This window comes from Mucor velutinosus (genome assembly GCF_035048745.1).
Source record: "Mucor velutinosus strain NIH1002 chromosome Unknown tig00000093, whole genome shotgun sequence".
NCBI lineage: Eukaryota > Fungi > Mucoromycota > Mucoromycetes > Mucorales > Mucoraceae > Mucor > Mucor velutinosus.
The window spans coordinates 1,251,993-1,278,115 of record NW_027041907.1 but is presented as its reverse complement, the minus strand read 5'-3'; the positions used below and the strand labels follow the sequence as shown (position 1 = coordinate 1,278,115).

Sequence of the window (26,123 nt, the reverse complement as noted above, 5' to 3'; positions counted from 1 at the left end):
GGTGGTCAGAATAGTACCAAACAATTGCTCTCATCTAACACTTACTTCCTGACACCTTTGCTCAACTTTTTGGGGATCAAAAAAACATGACCGAAAATCGACCAAAAACCATGAGGGGTACCTTATGGTTTTCAGTGAAAACCAATCGATCGCACTTTTGACCTCAAAAATGAAAACTTTTACTATAGTATATCTTGAGTCAAAATGTTTCTCTCGATTCAAAGCAACTTCTGAAACCACTTAAATGAGGTTTTCATATGCAAAATTTTGACTTTTTGGTCAGAAACCAATTTTCATAAATTGCTCAATAAGTTTATTCAAAACATCTCTATTACTTGTTACCATTGGAAGCGCCTTGAAAGGCACTCCAAGAAAGCTTAAAGAAGCAGAGGATGATCATCATATTTTATATAGTCGAATCTGCAAAAATAGTTAAATCGAGTCCAAAACCATCAAGATTTGGCCAATCTGGAACATACTATGAGTCTGAGTTGGAATTAGTTTTGGCTTGTGGAGCCAGCTGGAAAACTCAATGCCCTTTTCATAAGGCAATACAGTAGTAAATGCCCTTGAAGCGTATGAAAAGTAGGTGGCAGGTCATAGAACTATCGTTTATAATGATATTTTATTGCATTCTATATCATTCATAAGGATAGTTTCTTGCATTCTATATTTAATAACGTTAGTCTGGACATTGATGATTCATGGGTTGGATAGCATGTCTGCAGTAAGTAATGAAATCTCTGAGGCTCGAGCCGTTGTTCAAATAAAATGCTTACAGCATTGAGCAGAGGAAAGAGGGTAGAAATAACAGTGGCTTTTGTTGATTGATTGTAAAATCATTATTCACATATGAGCCAGGCCAGACAGATGCCTTGAAGCTCAGGTTCCTTGTTAGGGTTGTAAAATGTCTAAGGACTGAACATTTATTATAATATGATGATATACAAATTCTATCGTGTTAAACGTATGTTTCAGAGCAAGGGCTTGCTTGGATGTAATCTGTGTATTAACGATTGCAAAAAGAGACTTGAATATGTTCGTGGTCATTAAGAATATATAAAATTTATTTCTAGTATTTGATGGAGAAAAAAATGGGAAATACAGTAGATACAAAAAGAGGAAGATTTCCACCCTTTTAAGAGATATTTATATGAAAGTGAGATATGTAAAATTAATATGTGGATTGAGGAACAGGTATGTAAAATAAGGTAGAGATGGTGTTGCAGTAGTTGAATGGTTCCAGACGAGTAAAGCGTTTACCATTGCTTGCGTTCCCAACGATGATCATATTTTTGGTTCAAGGCAATTAATTTGACTTGTTCACCATCCTTAATTTCTTGCCATGGGTGAGGGTTAGCTTTGTGATTCCAGGCGACATCAGGAGCTCTAATAGCACGGGCGCTAAAGAAGACAGCACCGGAAAGAGCAACACCGAGAATACCGACGATAGGATACACCTCAGGCTTTCTTGAGGCTTTGAGGAAAGAAGAGAGAGCGGTCATTGTTGTTGTTATTGTCTAGAGTATAGAATAGTATATGGATCAGATCAAACAATGGCAGAAAATGATAGCAGTATTTATACAAATCAAAAGGCTTGGAAAAAAATCACACCACAAAACATAAAGTGCATGTTGGTTCCTGACAGGAAACCATATATTACTGCTTTCATCAAATGACAATGGCGACAATAGATATAAATCACAGGCAGTGTTAGGTTTATTTTTGTATTATCGAACGATTTAATATTTCAGTGGCCTGATATTTTCTCTCCATCCAGCAAACAATTTCTATAAAAAGTACTATTGTGCCACTTGAGCTTTAACGTCTATTGGTTGATTGCACAAACACACCAGTTTTTTTTTGAAATTTTGCGGGGGGCAAGATAACGTTTCCCAGCCATCCCGTATTCCAAATCTAGCGCAAAGATTGCAGGAATATTCTCTAGTGCTGTCAGAGCCCAGTCTTCGCGTGTAGTCGTACTTGAAGATATGGCATTCTCTAAAGAATTCAAGAGTGTTCACTATTGCAATGTCGCTTTGTTGTACTGTGGCATGAGTGCCACACGTAAAAATTACCGTGCAGTCTTCAATTACCTCATCTAAAAAGTTGAAATCGTCGTTCATCATGAAAAAGGCATTTCTACTGTACATTCGATTTTCCTACTAATATTCAGTGTAGCTTTTTATATTTTGACACACTAATATCACATGAAGACCCTTCATAGATCATCTGTAACTGTTTTTTCTAGGATACTCTGCTTCTGTGTTAATGGGAAAAGTTCATCTGCGGGCAGACAGCACAGTTGCATTAGCTTTTGCACATTAAAAATATGCGAAACACAGCGAATTCTGGGTGTATTCGAGCCGTGTTTTCTCGTGATATGGGCTGTTTTATACCGGAAGAATAACCTCAAATGGTTGCCTTCATCGAGCAGTTGCTTTGTGGTACCTTTGTTAAACTTTTTGGAGACCCAAAAAACATGGCCAAAATTCGACCAAAAGCATGAGGTAACCCTCATGGTTTTCATCGAAAATCAAACGATCGAGATTTTCACCTCGAAAATGAAGACTTTTACTATGGTATATCTTGAATCAAAATGTTTCTGTAGATCCAAGGCAACCCCTGGAATCACATCTGTGGCACCTTCATATGTAAAATCTTGACATTTTCGCTAAAAACCTCATTTCGTGTTTTGTAAAACTGCTCAATAAGCCTATTCAAAACATCTCTTTCAATTAGCACCATTGGATGCGTCTTGAAATGTACTTCCAGAAAGTATTAGGAAGTATTTTTTTTTTTTTGTAGGGGAGACGAGCTCCAGGTTTTATTTAAAGTCCTTTAAATGTCATACTGAGGGATAGAAAAGACTGTTGGTGGACCCAATGTCTGCAAAGAAGGGGAATAAGAAATTTTGAACTAAGTTGGGAAAGAAATCTACTGCTAATAAGGTGCGACACCTAGAGCCAAAACAGTCTTGCGGAAATCGTCAAAATATAGATAATGGATAGAGTACAAAACACCAAACGAGGACATCAGTACTACGTCAAAAATTCAGACAACTTGCGTTCACCAGGATTCGAACCGGGGATCCTCCCGTTGGCATACGGGAGTTTTACCACTTCGCCCTACCACCAGGGGCTATTAGGAAGTATTGAATGATTATGACAGTTTATATAGTCGAATATCGCAAATTTGATGAAACAAGTCGTTTTTAATCTGGATTTGACCAATTCAAAGCAAAATCTTTAATCGGAATTGTAATTATTTTTGGCGGTCGATCGTTGTTGGCAGAATTGGTAAATCAATAGAATACACATTAAATAATCGAATGACAGGTTATGGCAAGGCACTCGTCGAATTTTAGCGAGCTCGTACAAGCAATTTGTCTACTTATCAAGACTCCCACTAATGGTATATTTATAAGATGCAAGTATCTACCATTAGGAAGATAAGTCTAGTAATTTCACATTCTGAACGATGCCTCAATTCTTCTCGTATGGTTAGATCTAGATCTCAAATTGCGTTGTTGATCATAGCTATATATCATAGCTGTCTTAGTGCAACGGCATGAGCCTATCCTATTAAACCAACTGGAGCGCTTTAGCATGGCTGATAACTCAGTAGTTATATGATGTCTTGTTGCAGGCCGAAGACACCAACTGAGATGACAATAGATCTGATCTTAATATAGATGGGTCAATTCTACGCTTTAGATGTGTTCTAGGAAGTGTTGTGCTTGCGATCAATGTGAAGAACCATGCATAGACTAGACATCCAACAACTGTTTACAGACTTTTGAGTTTGAAAGCTGCCTTCGTGATGCTCAATGCAAAATGTAGAATGCACAAACACAAGAGATTGAATGCCAGAAATCAGACATTTGACGCTGCGGCTCAGGCTTCTATGAGTGTATGATGAGTCCAATGCAAATGTCTATGAGTTAGCCGGATTATCACGGGAAAATAGCTCAGGAATATTAGTAGCATATGATGTTTTTCGAGCATAGAAGAGCCAAACAGGGGTCACAAAATCATCATGGAAAATATTTTCAAATGCAAATAGCAGGATGGTTCCATTTGAATAATTTCCCCACCCTTTTCGCTTTTTATTTTTTTTCCTTACACACTTGCAATTACGCTTACGACATCATGTTTCGTATAACTGGGCTGATTAGTATCACATCAAGAACCTCTGCAAGCTTCAACACTGGTAAAGTATTCTCGAGATAACGGAACGGTGTTGGTGCCATGATAGAGCGGATATTGAACTCGCATTCATGTATCATTTTAGCAGGAACTAGGATGGGTGGCATGAATTATAAAGCAAGCTCTTTATGGCGCGTTTTTAGTACAGCAACTGTGGATAAATCCAACACCGTTAGGTCGAGAAGAGCTTTGTTTTACGGTATTGAAGGCCAAAGTCTTAAATGTTGTATGTGATGAACTAAATGGATGTTAGTCCCGGGCAGTGATGAGAGAAAAATCCATAAATCGATTACAGTCGGGGCAGATTGTGTCGTGTATGATCTCGAGGACAGTGTCTCATCGAGTAAAAAGGGAACAGCTAGACACATGGTGATTGATGCCTTGGAGGTACGTTACTTAAGGAAGATTATCCACGTGAGATTGACAGTAGACATAGGCTTCAGAACATGGAAAAGCAGAGAAGGCAGTTAGAATCAATGCTGTCGGATCAGGTAAGGCTTTTCAGTAGAGGGACAGTCAATGTATACTCATGTTCCATGTACATCTTGTAGGACACGAGCTGGATGATCTCAATGTCATTGTTAGTAATTACGCTGTGTGTGCATGCATATGATGTCATGTCTAATCATTGCTTTTAGCTGCATTCGAAACGACTCCAAGCTATCGTGATTCCCAAGGTCCAGAGTGCAAAAGATATCCAATTTGTCAGTAGAATGATTGACTCGGTAGCAGTAGAGTCCCAGTAAGTGATTGTAACGTTATTACTCGAACGGATTCTCATATGAATTCATAGACGTGAGCGTATCCGATTGATCGCATCTATTGAAAGTGCTCTCGGCATGATGAATATTAAGGAAATTGTCACAGCAGATCCTCGTTTAGATGCATTAATAGTAGGTTTTGGCCTAGATGATGATGATGAGACGAGACGACTAATTTTAAAGTAGTTTGCTGCAGAGGACTACTGTGCAGACCTGGGATTGATAAGAACAAAAACACGAGAGGAAATGCTATTTGCTCGTCAACTCATTGTGAATGCAGCAGCCGCCTATGGTTTGCAAGCCATTGATTTGGTGTGTGTGGACTATCAAGACCAGGAAACGCTCTTACAAGAATGCAAAGAAGGCAGAGAATTCGGGTTTGCTGGAAAACAGGCTATTCACCCTGACCAAATCGACATTATCCAAAAGGCATTTTTACCTGATCCTAACGATTTGGAGAGGGCAGTGCACATTGTGAATGGATTCCAGGTCAACTCACAAAAAGGTATTGGCGCATTCAGCTTGGATGGCAAAATGATTGATATGCCTGTAGTCAAGTGGGCCGAGAAAGTAATTGCTCGAGCAACAGCTGGTGGAATGCAAATACCCAAGGTGGAAGACAAGGTGAAGAAGGACGAGGAGAAGAAATAAACATTGAATACATGCTTGGAATAAAAAACCCTCATTTTTCTCACGGTAATTCATGGCTGCTATAAAAGCGACCTCACCATTCGCTTCTTGATGAACTCTTTTGTCCCTCTTTTTCTCACGTTTTTACCATGTTTGTTGCTGCACGCCGTATCATCTTGACTCAAGCCCCAAGACAATCTCTCGCTGTCAGAGCCATCTCCACCGACGCAACCAAAGAAGCTTATTTGGAGCATATTGAAGGCGGTATCTCCATTTTAAAATTGAATCGCCCTTCATCCAGAAATGCGTTGTCAGTAAATCTGCTGACTGAATTCAGACAAGCTTTGGCAGATGTTAGGTTCTCTGGTGAGTCTCGCGTATTGATCATTCAAAGTGCTGTGCCTGGTGCATTTTGCTCTGGTGCTGATCTGAAGGAACGTGCTACTATGAGCCCATCTCAAGTGACCCAATTCTTGTACTCATTGAGAAAGGCTTACAGAGAGTTGGAGACTCTCCCCATTCCTACCATTGCTGCTATCGATGGTCCTGCATTTGGTGGCGGTTTGGAGATGGCATTGTCCTGTGATCTTCGTGTTGCTGGTAAGTATGATTGAGCCATGATACAGAATAGGCGCGCTGATCTAATATTCATCATTCAGGGCCAACTGCTAAAATGGGCTTGACCGAGACCAAATTAGCCATCATTCCAGGGTAAGTGTCCAGCAACCAATGTTAGAAAGGGATGACAAACTTAAGTGCTATGTAGTGCAGGAGGAACCCAAAGATTGCCCAGACTCATCGGTATTCCCAAGGCAAAGGAGTTGATCTTTACAGGTGAAATTATGGATGCTCAAAAGGCAAAGGAGTATGGTGTTGTAAATCATGCCGCAGAAGACAGTGCTATCGAGAAGTCACTCGAGATTGCAAGATCCATTTTGCCTCAAGGCCCTGTTGCTATTCGTATGGCTAAATTGGCTATTGATAGAGGCGCACATTTAGACATGTAAGTAGCTAATGTTCATCATCGCTGATCCGATAGCTAATGTATTTGATGCTCTCAGGGACTCTGGATTGGAAATCGAGCAATCATACTATGCTCAAGTCATTCCTACGCAGGACAGATTAGAAGGTCTCAAAGCATTCAAGGAGAAGAGAAAGCCAGTTTACAAGGGCTGTTAAGTGGATTCGGTAAAATTCTTGAATAAATTGCACAAGCAGAGTTATGCATGTATTTTCTTGGTTGGCATCGTGGCGTAGATGGGCGTGTAGCATCTTTTCGCCACTATTTGACATTGTAGATGTGTAGTGAGTAACAGGCTGACTAGTGGCAGTTCAGTAATGATATTGATATGCGGGATTCAGTCCAGTGCTCGGGATTTGGACATGCTGCCATCAATACGTTTAGAGATCTGTACATTGAGATGCCAATTGCTGATCGTGCCTTGATTTGAATTTAAACAAGCGGGAGTAAGTTCTCCACTACTCGTTCATCCACTTGATTTGATCCATTGTTGATTGTCGACATGTATGCTCTGAGAAACTGCGAGCAACTCACTTCGGCTCTCAGATCTCAGTTTACTGCATCTGCCTTCATCCTCATATGAAGCCATCATCAAACCAGATACTCTCCTGATCCAAAGATCCAACATTTGACATCTTGCCTAGTCATGGCTTGTTCTGCAGTGACCTTTTTTCCTTGCTAATCGATGATTTTGCTTCAAGAAGCTCTTTTGGAAGCAATCTTGAACATCCGACCGAAAATTTTTTCATAGGAAAGCACTTCGGCGGGCGGTAACCAGTGCATGCCTTTCCTGGATGAACAAATTCAATGGTGATTTTGTGCCGGAACAGGCGCAAAAGAGCAAATTTTTTCGTCTGTTGCCAGTTCTTACTCTTTCTCTTTCTCTTTCTCTCTTTTTTCTCTCTTCTTTTCGACGTTTATTCGCCGTTTTCTTCATCTAATTGTCTAATCTCATAATTTTGGGTTTGACACTTTAACATATATAAACTACAAAAAAAATTTTAAAAATAGAAAAAACCGAAAACCTCGTAATGTCTACTTCTCCCGTTGTCACTCCTGCTGAAGCTGCCCCCGTCCAACAGCTCTCAGCTGAACAACAACAGCAAATTGCTCAAGCTCAAGCTTCTGCTCCCGCTGGTGTCAATGCTGCTCCTTCTCCCTCAGCATCTCTCTATGTTGGTGAGCTTGATCCCTCAGTCACTGAAGCCATGCTCTTTGAGATGTTCAACATGATCGGCCCTGTCGCTTCCATCCGTGTCTGCCGTGATGCTGTCACTCGCCGCAGTTTGGGTTATGCTTACGTCAACTTCCACAACATTGTCGATGGTAGGTAGATTCTCTAGTGAATTGAAGACGTTGTACTCATGGAAAAAAATTTTCATGATTTGATCTTGACAGGTGAACGTGCTTTGGAAAGCCTCAACTATACCTTGATCAAGGGTAAGCCTTGTCGTATTATGTGGTCTCAACGTGATCCCTCTCTTCGCAAGACTGGCTCCGGCAACGTTTTCATCAAGAACCTCGACCCCTCTATCGATAACAAGGCTCTTCATGATACCTTTTCCGCTTTTGGTAACATCTTGTCCTGTAAGATTGCCATTGATGAGAACGGTAACTCCAAGGGTTATGGTTTCGTCCACTATGAGACCGAAGAAGCTGCTGATAACGCCATTAAGCACGTCAACGGTATGCTCTTGAACGATAAGAAGGTGTAAGTATTTAGTTTGGATTGGAGGAAAAGATGGGATGTGGGTGGTTTGGCCTTGAAGGAGACAGTGGATTAACATGGATGTATAGTTATGTTGGTCGTCATGTCCCCAAGAAGGAGCGTCAAGCCAAGATTGAGCAATATAGAGCCAAGTTCACCAACGTCTACGTCAAGAACTTGGACGAATCTGTCAAGGATGATAAGTTGAGCGAGATGTTTGGCAAGTATGGCCCCATCACTTCTGCTATTGTCCAAGTCGATGAAGAGGGTAACTCCAAGGGTTTCGGCTTTGTCAACTTTGAGAACCACGAAGATGCTCAAAAGGCTGTCGATGCTTTGAATGAGACTGAGCAAGCTGATGGTAAGACTCTCTACGTCGCTCGTGCCCAAAAGAAGTCTGAGCGTGAAGAAGAGCTCCGTAAGCAATATGAACAAGCCAAGCTCGAGAAGCTTGCCAAGTACCAAGGTGTCAACTTGTACGTCAAGAACTTGGATGATGATCTCGATGACGAGAAGCTCCGTCAAGAATTCTCTGTCTATGGTGTTATCACTTCCGCCAAGGTCATGGCTGACGAGAAGGGTCAATCCAAGGGCTTTGGTTTCGTCTGTTTCTCCTCTCCTGATGAGGCCACCAAGGCTGTCACTGAGATGAACGGTCGTATGATCGGCGCCAAGCCCATCTACGTTGCTCTCGCTCAACGCAAGGAAGTTCGTCGTTCTCAATTGGAAGCTCAAATGGCTCAACGCAACCAAATGCGTATGCAACAAGGTATGCCCATGCCCGGTGCTCCTGGTTACATGCCCGGTGCTCCCATGTTCTACGCTCCTCCTGGAGGTTTCCTTCCTCAAGGTCAACGTCCCGTCTTCCCTCCTAACGGTATGATGCCTCGTCCTCGTTGGGCTCCTCAACAAGGTCAACCTATGCCCGGTTTCCCTCCTCAAGGCTTTGCTCCCAATGGCAACAACATGCGTCCTCCTCGTCAGCCTCGCGCTCCCCGTGGTGGTGCTGCTGGTCAGCGCAAGTACGCTAACCAAGCTCGTCAACAACCCGCTCAAGAGACTGCTGAGAACGCTGCTTCTGCTCCCTTGACCGCTGCTGCTTTGGCTGCCGCCCCCGCTGAAGCTCAAAAGCAAATGCTTGGTGAACGTCTCTACCCCTTGATTAACGCTCAGCAACCCGAGTATGCTGGTAAGATTACTGGTATGCTTTTGGAGATGGATAACGGTGAATTGTTGAACCTTCTCGAAGACAACAAGGCTTTGGAAAACAAGATCAACGAAGCTATGGAAGTCCTTAAGGCCCATATGTCTGAGGCTCCTAAGGAAGAAGAGAAGGAAGAGGCTACTGCCTAATTTCTTTATCTTTTTTTTTGTTTAAAAACCCACTAATAAAGAAGAAGTAAAAAGAAGAATGTAATTGCAGTTTATAAATACTTGTTATTTGATATCTGTTTATTTTCTTTATCCTATACATCTTGGTCTTTTCGGCTTGTTCTTGACTTTTTGATTGATGGTGATGGCACTTGCATTGTGCTATAATGGGTGTTGGGATACTGATGGTATTGTAGGACCATGTCAGACGCATGAATTATGTTGATAATATCAGCAGAATTGCACCGTCAAACCTCACAAACATGTTTAAATCCTAAGTGTCAATTGTAGATCTGGTACCTGAATCCGTCTGCATGCATGTCGAACATGCTTTTGTTTGATGCTCTCATCACATTCACATTGAATCAGCTTCAAGTAAGCGCTTACTTCAAGACGCAGCCATAGTCAGTGCTGTGTCTTATGCTCTTAAGGAGAGTCTAGAGTAGCCTTAATAGATTTGTCAGGGCGAAATGCAGCATTTGCTATCATATAACTCGTATGTTCTCGGGCGTATTGGATTGATCGGACCCAAGAATTGGCCTACAAAAAGCTTCCCTATTTCGCAACAAGACTGAATTTCGGCCTTGCTCATTTTCAACATGTTACATTTATACAGGCTACTATGGACAAGGCGCTGTTATGCCACAAAGATATGGACATTTAAAGAAGCAACTGCTTGGCAGCAGTCTTTCAATCAATCGCATATACCTAAAGACAATGTATCCATTAGCTTCAGTCGCAGCAGTGGACCAGGAGGACAGAATGTAAACAAAGGTTTGCCAAAATTGACAAAACTACTCTATCATGTTGTTGACCCCAATTGTATATTGTATACAGTGAGCACGAAAGTAGACATGAGACTAGCATTGAGCAAAGCCCACAAGTGGCTTCCAGAGTACGCTATTGAAAATCTAAAGAAATCTGCACACTTGCGAAAGAGTAAAGACAACGAAATAATCATAACATCTGACAAGACAAGGTCCCAGGCGAAAAACATCCAAGATTGCTATGAAAAATTGACAAGCATCATCAAAGAGTCTGTGGCAGTAGCAAAGGAGCCAGACCAAGCAACTTTATTGAGGATTGAGCAATTGTAGGTATACGAAGCATCCAAGTTGATCGAGATCTAAACTGTAATCATGCAGAAAAAAATTGCAGGATAGTAGTCGCAAGGATTACAAAAAGAAGCAATCCCAAAAGAAGAGCGATAGACGGTCGAAAGGAAGAGACTACTAATCCTTATTTCCATTGCTTCGATTGACCCATCTCCCGAACTTGGCCTGTATATCATTATGATCAATAAACTAAATGACAACTGGAAGAATCCACTCACCTTAATACCGGAGCTGCGACGAGGCTGCTCTGGCTCAGGATTAAAGTTATACACAGGCACAGTTGATGAAGAGATGGAGGGCGTTGCATTCATCAGTGAGGAGGAGGACGCTGTCTTGTAATTCTCCTTTATCTTTGTGGAATTGGATTCAATCTTGTTTATGGATTGCGTTGTGCCCAGAGTATTTTGATCGTCCTCATCATCATCTTGGCCAGTGGCTGTTGGCGGCCTTAGCTTTTTGGATACCCAAGGTTTACTTTTGATCGACGTTGTAGATGCTATGTCCTCGGATTCTTTTGAATGGATGGAGTGGTGCACCACAAGTGATGACTGTGCGATCGAGGAGGAGCAATTCAACTTGTTGCTATCAATTTGATCCTCATCCTCATCTCTGAGTTCCTCTGCGCGGACCACAACATCGGGAGATTTATCTAATGTAGTAGAGTTTGTAGTAGCTGCGTTGTTTTGCCACCATCTCCAGCTCTTTTTAGCTTTTATTTTTTGCGTATCTGGTGTAGTAGAGTTCATATGAGCAATTATTATGTTTATTTAAAAGATGAAAAAGAGGCAGGAGGAGAAAGAGAGCACATATAGAGCTGTTCAAGCAGCATTTGAAAACACGACTGCTACAGAGAGTGCATATAGATTGCTCATGTCGGCTTGTGTGCTCTTCATTCTGGTACATGGAAACTGAAGAGACGATCTATGGTTCCAGAACGCCCATTTATCACCCGTTTGCTTTGCATGTAGTGTTCCCAATATTAATCATCGATCATGTTCTTGGTATTTGTGCCGACCACATTTCAATATTTTTCCAGTGATGCTTATCATTAACAGATACAAAGGTCTATTACATTACTCAAAGGATCAGTAGCCGGTGCATTTTGAATAGCAATATGCTGCTGATTCTTGTATTTGTTGAATGTTTTAACCATCAGGACTGATAATATCAAGGAAAAGGGAGTGGTTTCCCCATATCAAATTCTACACATCTACCTTTGGACCTACTGGTGAACTCTATATTTATTTCCAATAGGAAGATTATGCTCTAAAAGAGTTGTAACGTCGAAATCAGTACAAGTATTTAGAATTAAGTTGGCACGCATAATTCAGTGATCCAATGCACTTTTATTTCTAGTAAAAACGCTATCATATGCCGTTCACATCAGATCAGACTTTGTAAATCTAAAGCATAAGAGCTGCCCAGCCAGTAATTAGAAGACAACCGCCAAGGGGCGTTATGGGCCCCAAAAAACGGAACTTTTCACGATCAAGTGTCAAAAGATACATGCTTCCACTAAACATGAGAGTGCCGCCCAAAATAAGAGGTCTAGCGATGGGATGGATACGGCGAACGGTGGGAGGAATGGAGGCCAACGCCAAAAGAGCGACGCCATGAATAAGTTGGAAATGAGCAGCAGTAGCCCAATTCTTGTATCAAAGCATCAATGACATGTGAACATCAAGTGTCAGATAGAGAGACTTACCTTGATTTTAGTGGGATTGTCGCCTACAACTTTGCTCAGACCGTGTGCGCCATAAGCACCCAAAGCAATGCCAGAAGCGCCTAATTTAAGATTGCGAATTAAGTACATACCATCCCATCTCTTTTGACATGCCAGTTTCTACCTAAAATACTGCCTGCTCTCCAGTAGAACTGTGAAGCCATTGTCAAGTAGAATATATACAAAGAGAAAAAGAATAAGAAACAATTTAGACATACAATTTATGTAACATGAACCCCGGAAATTGTTTATCCTAAAACCGAAATGGACATTTGTCGTTGTTCCAAGCTGTGAGTCTGATTGACGACTTGAGTTTCTTGATTGATGCCAGCATAAGGGGGTATTCTCTCAATACACTGAATCAGAGCTAATTGATGTCACGATTAAATAGATACATTGAAGATCAAACTCTGTGCACTTGACCACCTATCACTATCTTTTATTGGCGATGCTCACATCATGAACTTGGTAATTAAAAGAGCCCTTATGTATGGATCATTTGCCATCATCCACACTATCAGGGGAGCTATCTTCAGGAAATGGTGGTGGCGATATCGTCTAGTGGTTCAAAGTAGCATCAGATTTATGCAAATGAAGGGATCTGCCAACAAGCATCTTACCTTTTTTCTTACATATTCATCATACACAGTAAACTCCTTGAAAGGTCTTTTACCGAGCAACTGCTCCATATCATCACGCGTCAGAACCTCCTTCTTCAATAACAGTTTAGCAACCTTCTCAATGTCGTCCTTCTTTTCAGTCAGCAGCTTGCGGGTATGCTCATACGCATTCAGAACTATCTTCCTCGCTTCGTTATCAATCAGTGTGCCTGTTTCCTCAGAGAATGGCTTTTGGAATTGCTGCTCATTCTGCGGATCAGTGAATGAGATAGGGCCCACCTTATCATTCATACCATAAGCAGTAACTTGAGCATAAGCCATCTTTGTCACCTTTTGCAGGTCGTCATGAGCACCCGTTGTGATTGAGTCGAAAAAGATCTCCTCTGACACACGGCCACCTAATGTCATACAGGCTCTATCGAAAAGTTGCTTCTTGGAGTACAAATACTGATCCTTGGGCAAGTACTGAGCGTAACCAAGGCTGCCAGAACTTCTTGGTAGTATAGATACCTTTAAAAGAGGATCGGCGTACTTGAGATACCAACCGGCAATAGCATGTCCAGCTTCATGATAGGCAACCGTCTTCTTTTCTTCAGGAGAAAGCACTCTCGACTTCTTCTCCAGTCCAGCAATGACACGTTCAATAGCATCTTCAAAGTCTTTCTCGTCTACTTCCTCTTTGGCATGACGTGCAGCAATAAGAGCGGCTTCGTTACAGACATTGTGGATATCAGCACCGGAGAAGCCGGGGGTGAGAGCAGCCAGCTTGCGAGAGAGCTGTTCCATGTTCACTTGTGTCTTGATTGGCTTCAAATGCACCTTGAATATCTCTGCTCTACCAGCAATATCAGGCTTATCTATAACAACATGCCGGTCAAAACGTCCAGGTCGAAGCAGCGCTGGATCTAAGACGTCGGGTCGATTTGTGCCTGCCAGTACTACGACATGATCACTAGAATTGAAGCCATCCATTTCTACCAACAGCTGGTTCAGCGTGCTTTCTCTCTCATCGTTGCCTCCGCCCATCTGTCCTCCTTTGCCTCTTGTTTTTCCGATTGCATCAATCTCATCAATAAAGATGATGCAGGGTGCATTCTTCTTTGCTGTAGCAAACAAATCTCGCACTCGAGATGAACCAACACCGACAAACATCTCTACAAACTCTGAGCCAGACACACTCAGGAATGGGACACCAGCTTCCCCAGCAGTCGCTTTGGCCAACAGCGTTTTACCTGTACCAGGAGGACCAGACAGGATAGCGCCCTTGGGAATGGTAGCACCGAGTTTTTCAAATTGCTTGGGATTCTTTAAAAACTTGACAAACTCCATGATTTCCTCCTTGGCTTCATCAGCACCTGCAACGTCCTTGAATTTGACACTCACTTGCGATTCCTTGTCAAATAGTTTAGCTTTGCTTTTACCAATGCCAAAGATGCCACCAGAAGGACCACCCAAGCCGCCACCACCTGAAGCACGGCGGCCCATGTAGATAAAGAACCCGATGAGCAGTAGTGTAGGCACAAATTGAGCCAAGGTATTGGCAAGACTTCCGATAGTATGATATGAGATAGGGATGCGCTCATTGTCCGGTATACCTAGCTTGTCTTGACAACTCTCCATTTGACGCTCAAACTGATCCACAGATCCAATGCTGAAATAGAAGATGGCATTGGAGTTTTCTGCTAGGTAAGACTTGGATTCTGGCCTTAATACCACTTGAACATAGCTCTTGTTCATCACGCTGAGCTCCTTGACAAGCCCCTTCTCCAGCAAATTGGTCTTGAAGTCTTGAAATGTCACTTCTCTAAAGCCCCCTTTACTATTGCTGACACCTAAGAGAGTCCACAGAAAGATGGAAATCGCAAGAATCGGGGCCAATGTAACATAGCCGTTGTTCTTGTTGGGTGGTTGCGGCGGTTTGCTGTCGTTGCCTTTGTCCTGCTTGAATTGATTTGGCTGGAAAGAAGATTTATTATCCCACTTTTTGCGAGTCTTGTTGAAGAAGCTCTCGAATCCTTTGGGCACATTATCAGGATGTGGATCTTTGGCAGCAAGATTGTACTGTGAGGTTGCAAAATGTCTGATCTTGTGCTGGCTGGATATCAGATATCTATGGTATTTCAGGGCTAAAGTGTCCTTGAGATACGCATTTTTTGATATAAATAAACGGTTCAACATGGAAGAATGAGCAAGAGAAAGGATAAAGATGTTGAAATGGGTACAACTTTATGCTGATTTGTGAGAGCTGGTTGTTTCCGCTGGTCGGGGGTAGCTCTCTCATGCTGTAATTAATAAAGATCGCAACTGAAAAATATAAGTTTGCTTTTTTCTATCCTCAATAAACAAACAACCATGCTTTTACTGCTGTCTAGTTTCAGCATTACGTTGTTTCTTTATTTCTTAATACAAAGCATTATTCAGATCGATGCATTATCCAACCAGCTACATGCGTCCATTGCGCCTTCAGTGCGAAAATCAGACTGCAGACTCGAGGCAATAAACATTGTCTGCAACCGATGGACATGGGCACCTGTCTTCATTAGAGTGTACCTCATTGGTATTTTCGAGACCGTTTACATTGCGTTGTGTAAGCGTGGATTGTTCAAGCACTCACTTTCTCAACACTTGAATGAACAGCAAGTTGACACGTTGATGCAATCATATGAAAATACAACACCACAGACAGCGGTGATCACAGGCGGAGACTCAGGTATCGGATTAGAGATATGCAAAGGTTTACTTGGATCTGGATTTCATGTCATTATGGGTAACGTCAATCGATGAAGGAAACGAATGCCTGTCTAATCAATGCATTCCAAAAGGCACTCGGTCACTGGAATTAGGCCAGAGAGCAGTGGACAGTTTAAAGAAGCAGACTGGATCAGATAAAGTGTCGTGTATTGAGCTCGATTTGACACTCTTCAGATCAGTGAAGAAATTTGCGGCAGAGATCAAAAAGAAAATCCCTCAATACCAACTACAACTGCTCATTAGTAAGGATTGACAAACGACAAAGCGTATAAGGAACTGAATGGAATTGATCTAATTAGATAACGCTGGTGTCATGAACATCCCATGCGAATTGACAAAGGATGGATACGAAACGCAGTGTCAAACAGTAAGTTCAGTCAAAGTGTACACTGATGGCCATGCTGACCGAATATGACAGAACTTTTTATCGCCAACTTTACTCACTCAGTTACTGTTGCCATGGATGGATACCAAGTCTGGAAGAGTATTATTTGCATCCAGTTCGACCTTGTATGCTATCAATGATCTCGATACTACATTTTCATCTTATACATACGGATGGAATGGACTGGAGCACTATGCATACAGCAAAGCTTGCATTGCTCACATTGCAGCTCGATTAGCCAGGTCTACTCGCGTAAAGATATACGGTAATTTCTAGTAAAAAGATGGATTTGACATGAGAGTAACAAGTTTGGTATAGCGTATCATCCAGGCACAGTTCGCACAAAACTATTTGCTCACACTACCGTATTCAATCTCCCGTTTGTTTCTAAAATGTTTGATTTCATTATGCTAACACCAAAAGAAGGAAGCTTGACACCACTGCAGTTGTGTCTGCGAGAGGATCTGGGTGATAGTGGCACCTATTGGGCGAATGGACGACTTCAAACAGTCCCTGATGTTTTGATTAATGGAAAGAAGGACAACATAGATGCATTGTGGAAAGACACATTATCCAAGTGTGGAATTTAGAACACACCTTTAAATTCTGATAACGGCTGCTCAATACTACTATTCATATGTATTGAATTTTGATTTTAATTGCGGATCCATAGCATGAAAGATAAATCAAGCAACTGTAGTAGACCTAAGCAATAAACCCTTCTACATATAAAATGCCCTGATTATGTAAGCCTATCAAACAAAACGTTGAATGTAACAGTATCAAGGCCAAACGTCTGAATTATCCTATTTAATATCTTATTCATATCATTTAGATTAGTTTGACTATTATGTGAACCCTTTTTCCATGAAGTAAACTTTATCATAATATCTATGATTATGTATTACGTTAAAATTACAGCGGATGAACAGTTAATGTTGATGTTTCTCGTTAACTGCTGATGAGGTTGTCAAGTCTTTGCTGCGATGGTTTGGCAGATCCAGTTTTTCATTGGAGACGCTCGTAGAACCAACGCCATCCGTCATGGTGTCATTCAGGGACATCTGACCAGAGGAGTCGCTCATAGCATCAAGTAGATTGGCAGCAGCCTTGTTTTGCCCCTCTATTGCAATTCCTCTTTGGGGGCCATACCTGCTCTTGGCACTATCAATAGCGTAGACGACTTCCTCTTGAATTTTATGATCTCTTTGACGACGTCTGATCAGAATAAATGCGCCGACCGAGATACCTATTAAAACCAAGGTTGGAAGCACTATAGCCAGAGCAAAGCCCCAAGCTGGTAGCTTCGCCTCGTTTTCTAGCTGATCTACAGAAGGTGAGCCATCATCGTTGGGCATTATGTAGAATGGATCCTCGGGGTGAAACATTAATTGATATGCTAGGATGTTTTGGTAAGGAGCATTGTAGTCGAGGGCAACTTCTGTTTGAGACCAATCTAATCGAACATCTGCAAATGAGTCGTTTCTGGAGGGCCCTCCTACCAGTGCTATCGATGCGTAAGTATATATGCGTTTCATGTTTATACTTGAGCATCATTGGTACCTCCATAGATAGTGTGAGCGTGAGATAGGTCATTAGGGTGCGCTAGCGCTTCCTTGAGTGAAGTAAATCCACTTGCAGGGGCAGAATGCGGGTATTTCGGCGAGTTGGGTCTTTCACCTACTACGTAATGTTGATTGATAGGATTCTTTCCGAATATATAGTCGATTTGACTATTTGCAGCATCTATGATGGCTGCATCAGTATTCAAGGGTGATGTCTAGTGAAATAAAATTCTACCTTCATATCTTTTTGCTTTTGCTAGCAAAGCATCCTTTTTTGCACTTGTTTCCGCTAACGGTCGCAGTAACTTGGCAGAGTAAGACAGCAACAAAAAGCTTGTGCTCATTGCAAGTGAATTGCTATTCAGTGTACTATAATGACATGAGATATGCACAAAGTAAAGAGGGACAGACATTCACTTACCTATACGCGTCCCAGAACAACAAACCACCATCCGTCTTGTTGGCAGTTGTACCATTCAGTATACCATCGAGGTACAGTTCTGTCTCTGCACGAACAAGTGAAGCTTCGTTTTGATCCCGGTAATCTAGTGTGGCTTCTGCCAGGAGCAAATAAAATGCTCCCCACTGCCTGCGCAGTTAGAACCAACCCTGAAACTGATATACGCAATCGCAACTCACCTTATTATCCCAATCTAGAGGCTCTATATGGCTATTTAAATCTTCGGTCTCTCTATACATTTCTATCGTGTCATCCAAATAAGATTGCTGTCCAGTGGCTTTGTAAAGAACAACGCCTGCGAGCAATAGCTCATCCACATAGTCTGAATACAACCTGTGAGATCAATGGCATTTGCCAATCATCGTAGACGCACCTGAACTGCTATACACATGTTTCATCGTAGGCACGGATTTATGATATCGAGAATATGGCAAGATGTTCCGTGCTGCTGAATATAATTGGATGGCGTGCGTAAGCAATGTGTCTGCATATTTTCGGTCATCTTGGTTCTCATTCGTGATATCTACTAGATTGTTGAAAAAGACAGAGGCGCTCGCAAACGCTGTGGCTGTAGTAGTATCCATGTTAGCTGGTGAGTGCATAGTAGTACTTGAAGCGAGCATGCTCATACCTGCCATTGCCGCTGCATCTGTACCAAAATCTGTCTCGTTGATTTGGTAGCTGGGTCGTGGATTCCTGATCTCTGAGTCGGGGCCTACACAAAACAGAGTCCATGAGTATGGCATACAATGCGAAAACTGCTCAAGCGGCCATACCAAAGGATTCGTTATCAAGTTTAACATCACCCACCTAGTTCTGTCAGTAATTATTGAAAATCCTGACGAATAAACTCTTTACCTGAACAAATAGCGTAGATGGAGAGGGGTGTGCTTTTATCAGCCAATCTGTAGCCTGAGTTGATTGATTTAGATTTCTCTTTCATACAAGATATAAGAAGCAGTGGCATACCCATTTCACTTGCTCTCGCAAATATCTCGTTTGATTCGCCAATCGATAACCGTGGATATAGTCTGTGCCTGTTTGTGATATGTACTGTTAGTAACAAGCATGTATAAATACCTCTCACCATTGCAAACATGTACCTCCCCAGCATAGCATGAATGTTGTATAACTCAGAGGAAATGTAAACTGTACACAAAGCGTTTTATGGTTAGGCTTACCCTATTGAAATATCGAGATAGAACATACCTTTAGATAATTGCCGGCATCATAGTATCCCTACACACGATATTAGAAAATGAGGAAGAAATACTACTCTACTTGATCAAGCTTACACCAGAGAGGTCATGGTCCACATCGGATCCGTCTGTGAGAGCAGAATCGTGCCTCCTAAGCACTTTTGTAAGTCTATTTTCTATAGTATTCTATCCAACAATTACCATGAAACACGGTTGTCGTCAGGCAACTTGCCAGATCGTTGTGCTTCAAAAAATAAGATGGAATGGTTCAGGAGTTTCACATATTCAGGACTAGGATTCTGCACGGTAGGAGACAGGGTGAATGATGAGCGCTTGTCAATGGCATTGGCCCCAGCCAGTACTGACTGACCCAGGATAGATAGAATGACTGTGACGATAGCTCTCATAAACAAAAGAACAAGGATGGCGATACTTGTGTTGAGTAGAGACTTTCTCAAATGACAGGTCAGAAGAAAATGTGCAGTGCAAGCGATAAAAAAGTATTCAAGAGAAAAATGAAAAAAAGCATGTTGTGGGAGATGTTAAAATCTTTATATACACTGATTTTGAAGGGATGGCACATTCACCACTGTCTACACATTTGCCATGCATGCATGAATTGCGATTCAACCAGTACTCCATGTCTGTTATTTCGGATAATTATCAGTTTCACGTCATGCTTATGTGAACCAATTCAGAGGTATGTTATTGCTGGTTTTGCTAATTCTACTTTCTTGTTCCTGCACGATACCTAATACTTCATTATTGCTGGTTTCACTTGAACATTCTGATTCAGGCGATTCTTTTCGGAAAATGTCTTCAATGGGAGGGGCTAAATATTTTAAAGCGTCTCTAGAGCATGCATCAATCTTGAGCTCGTAAAACGCTAGCGAATTGCAAAGAGAAAGAAAAAGGTATAAAACGAACTTATGGCTAAGACTCTTGTTATATGAAGAGCGATTGAACAGGCATTCTTAGAACGCCATATTCACTCATTGTTCGAATGCATCAAGGCAAGTCGTTTGAAAATCTATACTGACTGGAGATTAGCACTAACCTAACCATTCTGTCACATATAAACCTGCAAGCTTACAGATCAATGAGTAAACGGAAGTGACCGCCAAAGCTTCCTTGGTCAAAAAGCGAGTAAAAAAAAAATACGTGAACTCATACCCAATGTGGGATTCTAGATTAGGTAGGCATGCCGCATTCAAATTAGCATTTTGCAATGATTGAATTAATAAGGCCTAAAAGCGTGCAGTAAAAGCAATAGGACTATGTTAGGTTAAGCTATAGCATGCTTCAAATGCCAGTACATTTCCTACTAGCTTTAGAGACATCCATTGCCTTCATGAGAATGCATTTTGGCAGCCAAAATATTTTACTCTCCGATATCCAAAAATTCGTTCCAGATTGGACAAATTCTAGACATCTTCGACTTGTTCAAACCAGTTTGCCAAGATTCGACTATAGGAAATGTGCTCATCAGCCTATACTTCCTTAAGCTTTCTTGGAGTACTTTTCCATGCGCATCCGGTGGTGCCAATTAAAACAGATGTTTTGAAAAAACTTGCTGAAGAATGTCTGAAAATATGAAATGAGGTTTTTGGCGAAAATGTCAAGCTTTTACATATGAAGGTGGCACAAATAAAGTTCCAGGGGCTGCTTTGGATCGAGAGAAACCTTTTGATGTATTATATCCCATAGAAAAAGTTCTCATTTTTGAGGTCAAAAACGCGATCGTTTGATTTTTGATGAAAATCATGAGGTATCCCTCATGGTTTTTTGGTCGATTTTTGGCAATCCCAAAAAAGTTGAGCAAAGGTGCCAGACAGTTACTGCTAGATGAGAGGGATTGTTTGGTGCTTTTCTGGCCGTCTAAAACGGCTTGTAGCATGAGAAAACGCTGCTCAAATGTATCCAGATTATACTGTAGCTTGTACATTTTTGGAGAGTAAGTGGCAATACAAGTATGCTGTATGCCCGTTTATCAATTGTTTCCATTGATACAGAAGTGAAGCACCTGAGAATTGCCAGATCCACAGTTGCAGAAGATTTACAAAGAGGTTCTATGCAACATTAGCAAATTAAAATTTGAAATTTTAATATATACTAGACAAAACTCAAGCTTTTGTTAAGGTAGTCGGCGTGCGCAAGCCATACTCTCTTCTAGCATGTCTTGAGAGCAAGGAAGGCTTCATGGTGAGAGAACGGAGCTTGTAAATTACATGATGCTTGAAGAGCGATCTCCTATAAAAGGGATTCTCAAACCTAAGTTTATCCTTCTTTTTCATCTTTTTTATTCAACTCGGCCTAAAAACAGAGCGAGCATCATGTCATACATGACCAAAGACCAACTCGGTAAGTTACTCTCACGGCCCTTCTCTCTCGTTCTGTTTTATCCAACATATTATCATGGCAGAGAACTATCTTGACGGCTTACCCTCAAGCAACAAGAAGGAGCCTAACCGAAATGATTACAACAGCATCCGAAACGAGCTTGTTTATCCCATGAAAAAGCTTTCTGTCGAGCCACAAAACCAAGAGATTGACCAGGAGGCGTATGGCTCTATACAAGATAGAATGAAACGTTTACGCAATGCAACGGGTACAGTGATGAATGCAACTCAAACAGTTACACCTGCGTTTCCAGAAACGCCTAAGCCAGCTGCGATACCTTCTACAAAGCCTGCGTTCAACACGAAAGCCCGACCTGATGCCTTTGAAGCATCTCTCACACCGAGATCTTATTCTTCTTCGTACAAACCTCCAGTCAAGCCCAAACCAAAATCATCGTCTTCGCCTCCTTTGCCTCCACCCTTACGTAATTCAGCGGGCGCTACTACACCTCCACCTGCCGTGCCCAGCAGCCCACGACCACCCAAGCCCTCTTCACAACAAGACCGAGTCAGTACATTGAATCCTATCTATGCAGGTCTGGATTGTCCAAAGTGTCATCAACCTATTGAAGGCTCAGTAGTATCTGCTTTGAATCAAGTATGGCATGCCCACTGCTTTATTTGTTCAACTTGTCGAATGCCTTTGGAGAATCAGCAGTTTTTTGAAAAGAATGGACAGCCCTATTGCAAGAAGGATTATCAAGATTTGTTTAGTTTGCATTGCGATTTTTGTCATGAACCCATAGAACAGGTAGGGTACACATCATGCAAGAGAGAGAGAGAGAGAGAGAGAGGAAGAGAAATTCATGGCTCTTGAGTAGCAAGCGATTAGTGCATTGGGCAAACACTACCACGAAGGGCATTTCTGCTGTACTGCATGTGGAACTCCATTTGGCGATCACAGTGCTTTTATGGTGCATAATGACAAACCGTATTGTCAAGAGGATTACATGAAAATGTGTGGAAAAAAGTGTAGTGGGTGTGGAAAATACATTTCTGGAGAGTATATCAATGCGTTGGATAAGGAATGGCATAAATCATGCTTTGTCTGTACGGTATGTCATTTGTAGTAGCGTGATCCGTTGCATGTTTGCTTATGAAGCATATTAGGATTGCAAGAAACCATTTACTGGAGGATCCTTTTTGGTTCGTGACAACATGCCTTTTTGCGAACAGCATTATCATCACCCTACTAGCAGCATAACTACACCTCAAAGACAACAACAACAACAACAACAACAACAACAACAACAACACCAGTCAGCCGAAAGCCAGAAAAAACCACCTCCACTCAAGCCCAAGCCATCCATTGGCAAGAAGCCCGGTCTTCCATCTCCTTCGTCATCGGTTAGTAGGCTAGAGGAACCTTATAAAAGACCTGACGTGTCCAACCGCTCTTCTTTATCGAGTACAATCATCAAGCCGAGTACCGAATCAAGACTATCAGCCAAAGTGTGTCATCAATGCAACCAGGCCATTGACGGTCCTTCAGCAAATGCGCTTGGCCATGATTACCATATCCATCACTTTCAGTGCTTTGATTGTGGTCGAGCATTATCTTCTCGTGTACCTGGTAAGTTTTATATCTTGAACATGGTATGTTTCATATGTATTAATTTCATTTCATCAGGTATGTGGCAAGGGGATGAGCATGGCGAATTAGTGTGTAAAATGTGCGCTTTTAAAAGAACACAGCAGTAGTAATAAAAACATAAAAGCAAAGTGTTAGCTTAAGGTAGCATACATGGCGACAATCTGATCTGCATAGTACTGTTTGGTTTGGTGTCGCTTAACTTTGAGTGTAGGTGTCAAAAGGTCCTTTTCCACAGTGAACGGATTGTATTCCAGATAGATGGCTTTGGGCACTTCGTAGCCATGCAGTCCTGCTGCTCTACCATCTCTATTCATTTGATCCAGCACAGCTTTCTTGACGTCTTCGTTCTGATAAAGGCGTTTAGCATCTTCTAATTCAGATTCAGGGACAATGTTCTTGGCAATGTTCTTTAATTCAATGGGGTTAGGTACTACGATAGTGATCAGAGCGCTTTGCAGTGGATTGCCATCGATAAAGATCTGAGCAATCAGTGGATTCTTGATATAGACATTTTCAATCTTTTCTGGCGCAATATATTCGCCCTGTGCCAACTTGAAGATGTTTTTTTTGCGGTCTACTACAGCTACACTTCCTTCTTGATCGATGATGCCAATATCGCCTGAATGATACCAACCCTCTGCATCCAGCACCTCATCTGTTCTTGCTTGATCCTTGTAATAACCCTTAAAAATATTAGGTCCACGCATACAAATCTCACCTCGAGGCGGGTGGCTGGTTGTAAAGCAATCCATTTCAGGTACATCTATGAGTTTGATTTCATTGCAGGTGTAAGGCCCACCCACACTACCAGCCTTGTTATCCCCCATGCGTTGCAGACACGAGGCAGCCGTTGTTTCAGTCGCACCGTAGCCTTCTCGAATATCACAGCACATGGTAACACGCAAAAACTGGAGCACATCGGGGCTGAGAGGAGCGGCACCAGAGCCAATGATTCTGACATTGCCTCCCAAAACTCGCTTCATCTTGTTAAACAAGAGTCGATCCCAAATGGCATGATGGCAGCCATCGCCGTTGGCCAGATGTCTCAGCTTGGATTCCACTGCCATGCGAGACAAAGATCCAGTGATTCCTTCTGCAAAAATGGATGCTTGAGCCAGTTTACTGTAGATGCGGTTCAGTAATCTAGGAACGGCAACAAACATGGTAGGGCACACAGCTTGACAGTCGTCTAATAAGTTCTCAATACCACCAGAGAGATAGCCGAGCTTGCCGCCACTAGCCAGTATAGTGAGATCATACACACGACCAAAGCAATGTGCCAACGGCAGATACGAGATGCCGACTTCGTTCACATCTGTTTCAAAGAGGGTCACTGTAGCTGTTACTGCAGCGACAAAGTTGGCATGCGTCAACATGACACCCTGTTTTTGTCGTATGAGATACTAGTCCTCAACGCACTGCTGTATGTATAATTACCTTTGGCATACCAGTAGTTCCACTTGTGTACATGATGCAAGCCAAATCGTCAGGAGATGGGTAATGGTGCTCTCTAGGATGCTGTATGCCGATTGCTTCCGCTTGCTCAAAATCCAGTAGTGTAACACCCTTCTCAGCAGCCCACGCTTGAATAATGGCGCCTTTGGGAACACCATCAGGCAGCTTTTCCAACGGATCCATCATCACGGTATCCATCAAAATGATGACAGAGAGTGTTGGCAATTGCTGCTTCATACTGAGCAGCTGAGCCAAGTAGTTGGACGAGCAAACAATGATTTCCAATTCTGCATGATTGATCACGTATTGCACCGTGTCTGGGCCCAGAGTTTCATACAGTGCAACATTGTACAAGCCTTGAGTAGCACAAGCGAGATCAGTGATCGTCCATTCGGGTCGATTGGCAGACCAAATACCAATCTTGTTGGCATTGTGTGTGTGTGTTGCAATGATTTGCATTAGTCCGGAGCCAAAATGGTGGATGCGGTCAGAAACTTGCGTGTAGGTTTGCCAGACAACTTCATCTCTTTGACCTAGCTCAATGTTGTAGGGACGTCTACCTAGACATTCCTTGTTGGGTGACAGTTCAAGTCCTCTTGCAAACAAGTCGTACATGGTCTTGATCTTTTTAGGCTTCAATGAATACAGGATTTCAGGTATCACACCGTTGCGATAAATGGCTATATATATATATATATATATATGACAGAGAGTCAGAACGGCGCTTCTATTCAGTAATGTATCATAACTTACCTGAGGATCCAGGCTTTTCAGTGTTTTCTAATTTCTTGGTTTGGAGTTTTACAGACATGTTTCAACGTTTGATTGTCTAATTGTACTATTGTTAGCTCCCCTTTTTATACCAATTTCAAATGTTTTCCAGGAATTGGGGATGTTTCAGATCTGTAGCAAATATAAGCAACATTAGATGGTATCAATGCCCACTCCCCAAATGCTGTCCAATATCCATCGACATCATGCCATTCACCTTTTTTCATAGATGGAGCGTCTTTCTTTTATTGTGAGTGTGTGTGTGTGTGTGTGTCTGTGTGTGTATATATATGTGCATATCTGAAAAAAAAAGCTATTCATAACGTATATTTTTGAGTAGGTTTATACGGGGAGTGATTTTCTAGTTTTTTTCACATTTTCTTGTAA

The 26,123-nt window shown here is 41.9% G+C and overlaps 11 protein-coding genes across 11 annotated transcripts; 5 read left to right on the top strand and 6 right to left on the bottom strand.

Moving 5' to 3' along the window:
* Window positions 1-1,259: 1,259 nt before the first annotated feature.
* MTR10 (Nuclear import receptor) lies at window positions 1,260-1,505 on the bottom strand (the record flags this gene model as incomplete). Its single annotated transcript, XM_064821547.1, has 1 exon — window positions 1,260-1,505. One exon carries the CDS (start codon window positions 1,503-1,505, stop codon window positions 1,260-1,262), a length of 246 nt encoding a protein of 81 aa, XP_064681233.1.
* A 2,949-nt stretch (window positions 1,506-4,454) lies between these two features.
* ACS2_1 (acetyl-coenzyme A synthetase 2) lies at window positions 4,455-5,620 on the top strand (the record flags this gene model as incomplete). Its single annotated transcript, XM_064821546.1, has 6 exons — window positions 4,455-4,595; window positions 4,645-4,699; window positions 4,760-4,788; window positions 4,847-4,950; window positions 5,002-5,101; window positions 5,156-5,620. 6 exons carry the CDS (start codon window positions 4,455-4,457, stop codon window positions 5,618-5,620), a joined length of 894 nt encoding a protein of 297 aa, XP_064681232.1.
* A 128-nt stretch (window positions 5,621-5,748) lies between these two features.
* Window positions 5,749-6,778, top strand: ATC70_002163 (uncharacterized protein; the record flags this gene model as incomplete). The annotated part of the gene is made up of 4 exons (XM_064821545.1): window positions 5,749-6,199; window positions 6,259-6,310; window positions 6,366-6,602; window positions 6,661-6,778. The coding sequence occupies 4 exons, from the start codon at window positions 5,749-5,751 to the stop codon at window positions 6,776-6,778; spliced, it is 858 nt and encodes a 285-aa protein (XP_064681231.1).
* An 873-nt stretch (window positions 6,779-7,651) lies between these two features.
* ATC70_002162 (uncharacterized protein) lies at window positions 7,652-9,681 on the top strand (the record flags this gene model as incomplete). Its single annotated transcript, XM_064821544.1, has 3 exons — window positions 7,652-7,946; window positions 8,019-8,331; window positions 8,418-9,681. The coding sequence occupies 3 exons, from the start codon at window positions 7,652-7,654 to the stop codon at window positions 9,679-9,681; spliced, it is 1,872 nt and encodes a 623-aa protein (XP_064681230.1).
* Window positions 9,682-10,931: 1,250 nt separating this feature from the next.
* On the bottom strand, window positions 10,932-11,560 carry RPS25_1 (40S ribosomal protein S25; the record flags this gene model as incomplete). The annotated part of the gene is made up of 2 exons (XM_064821543.1): window positions 10,932-10,979; window positions 11,033-11,560. 2 exons carry the CDS (start codon window positions 11,558-11,560, stop codon window positions 10,932-10,934), a joined length of 576 nt encoding a protein of 191 aa, XP_064681229.1.
* A 657-nt stretch (window positions 11,561-12,217) lies between these two features.
* On the bottom strand, window positions 12,218-12,701 carry ATC70_002160 (uncharacterized protein; the record flags this gene model as incomplete). Its single annotated transcript, XM_064821542.1, has 3 exons — window positions 12,218-12,463; window positions 12,520-12,599; window positions 12,662-12,701. The coding sequence occupies 3 exons, from the start codon at window positions 12,699-12,701 to the stop codon at window positions 12,218-12,220; spliced, it is 366 nt and encodes a 121-aa protein (XP_064681228.1).
* Window positions 12,702-13,032: 331 nt separating this feature from the next.
* On the bottom strand, window positions 13,033-15,335 carry ATC70_002159 (uncharacterized protein; the record flags this gene model as incomplete). The annotated part of the gene is made up of 2 exons (XM_064821541.1): window positions 13,033-13,095; window positions 13,158-15,335. 2 exons carry the CDS (start codon window positions 15,333-15,335, stop codon window positions 13,033-13,035), a joined length of 2,241 nt encoding a protein of 746 aa, XP_064681227.1.
* Window positions 15,336-15,509: 174 nt separating this feature from the next.
* On the top strand, window positions 15,510-16,883 carry ATC70_002158 (uncharacterized protein; the record flags this gene model as incomplete). The annotated part of the gene is made up of 5 exons (XM_064821540.1): window positions 15,510-15,924; window positions 15,980-16,150; window positions 16,208-16,275; window positions 16,327-16,558; window positions 16,612-16,883. 5 exons carry the CDS (start codon window positions 15,510-15,512, stop codon window positions 16,881-16,883), a joined length of 1,158 nt encoding a protein of 385 aa, XP_064681226.1.
* Window positions 16,884-17,225: 342 nt separating this feature from the next.
* ATC70_002157 (uncharacterized protein) lies at window positions 17,226-19,924 on the bottom strand (the record flags this gene model as incomplete). The annotated part of the gene is made up of 14 exons (XM_064821539.1): window positions 17,226-17,800; window positions 17,857-18,039; window positions 18,094-18,215; window positions 18,280-18,443; window positions 18,498-18,640; window positions 18,692-18,886; window positions 18,950-19,033; window positions 19,095-19,128; window positions 19,177-19,230; window positions 19,288-19,355; window positions 19,422-19,467; window positions 19,528-19,557; window positions 19,614-19,668; window positions 19,719-19,924. 14 exons carry the CDS (start codon window positions 19,922-19,924, stop codon window positions 17,226-17,228), a joined length of 1,959 nt encoding a protein of 652 aa, XP_064681225.1.
* A 2,008-nt stretch (window positions 19,925-21,932) lies between these two features.
* On the top strand, window positions 21,933-23,617 carry ATC70_002156 (uncharacterized protein; the record flags this gene model as incomplete). The annotated part of the gene is made up of 3 exons (XM_064821538.1): window positions 21,933-22,667; window positions 23,027-23,489; window positions 23,547-23,617. 3 exons carry the CDS (start codon window positions 21,933-21,935, stop codon window positions 23,615-23,617), a joined length of 1,269 nt encoding a protein of 422 aa, XP_064681224.1.
* A 24-nt stretch (window positions 23,618-23,641) lies between these two features.
* Window positions 23,642-25,776, bottom strand: ATC70_002155 (uncharacterized protein; the record flags this gene model as incomplete). The annotated part of the gene is made up of 3 exons (XM_064821537.1): window positions 23,642-24,892; window positions 24,948-25,645; window positions 25,719-25,776. 3 exons carry the CDS (start codon window positions 25,774-25,776, stop codon window positions 23,642-23,644), a joined length of 2,007 nt encoding a protein of 668 aa, XP_064681223.1.
* Between the last annotated feature and the right edge of the window lie 347 nt (window positions 25,777-26,123).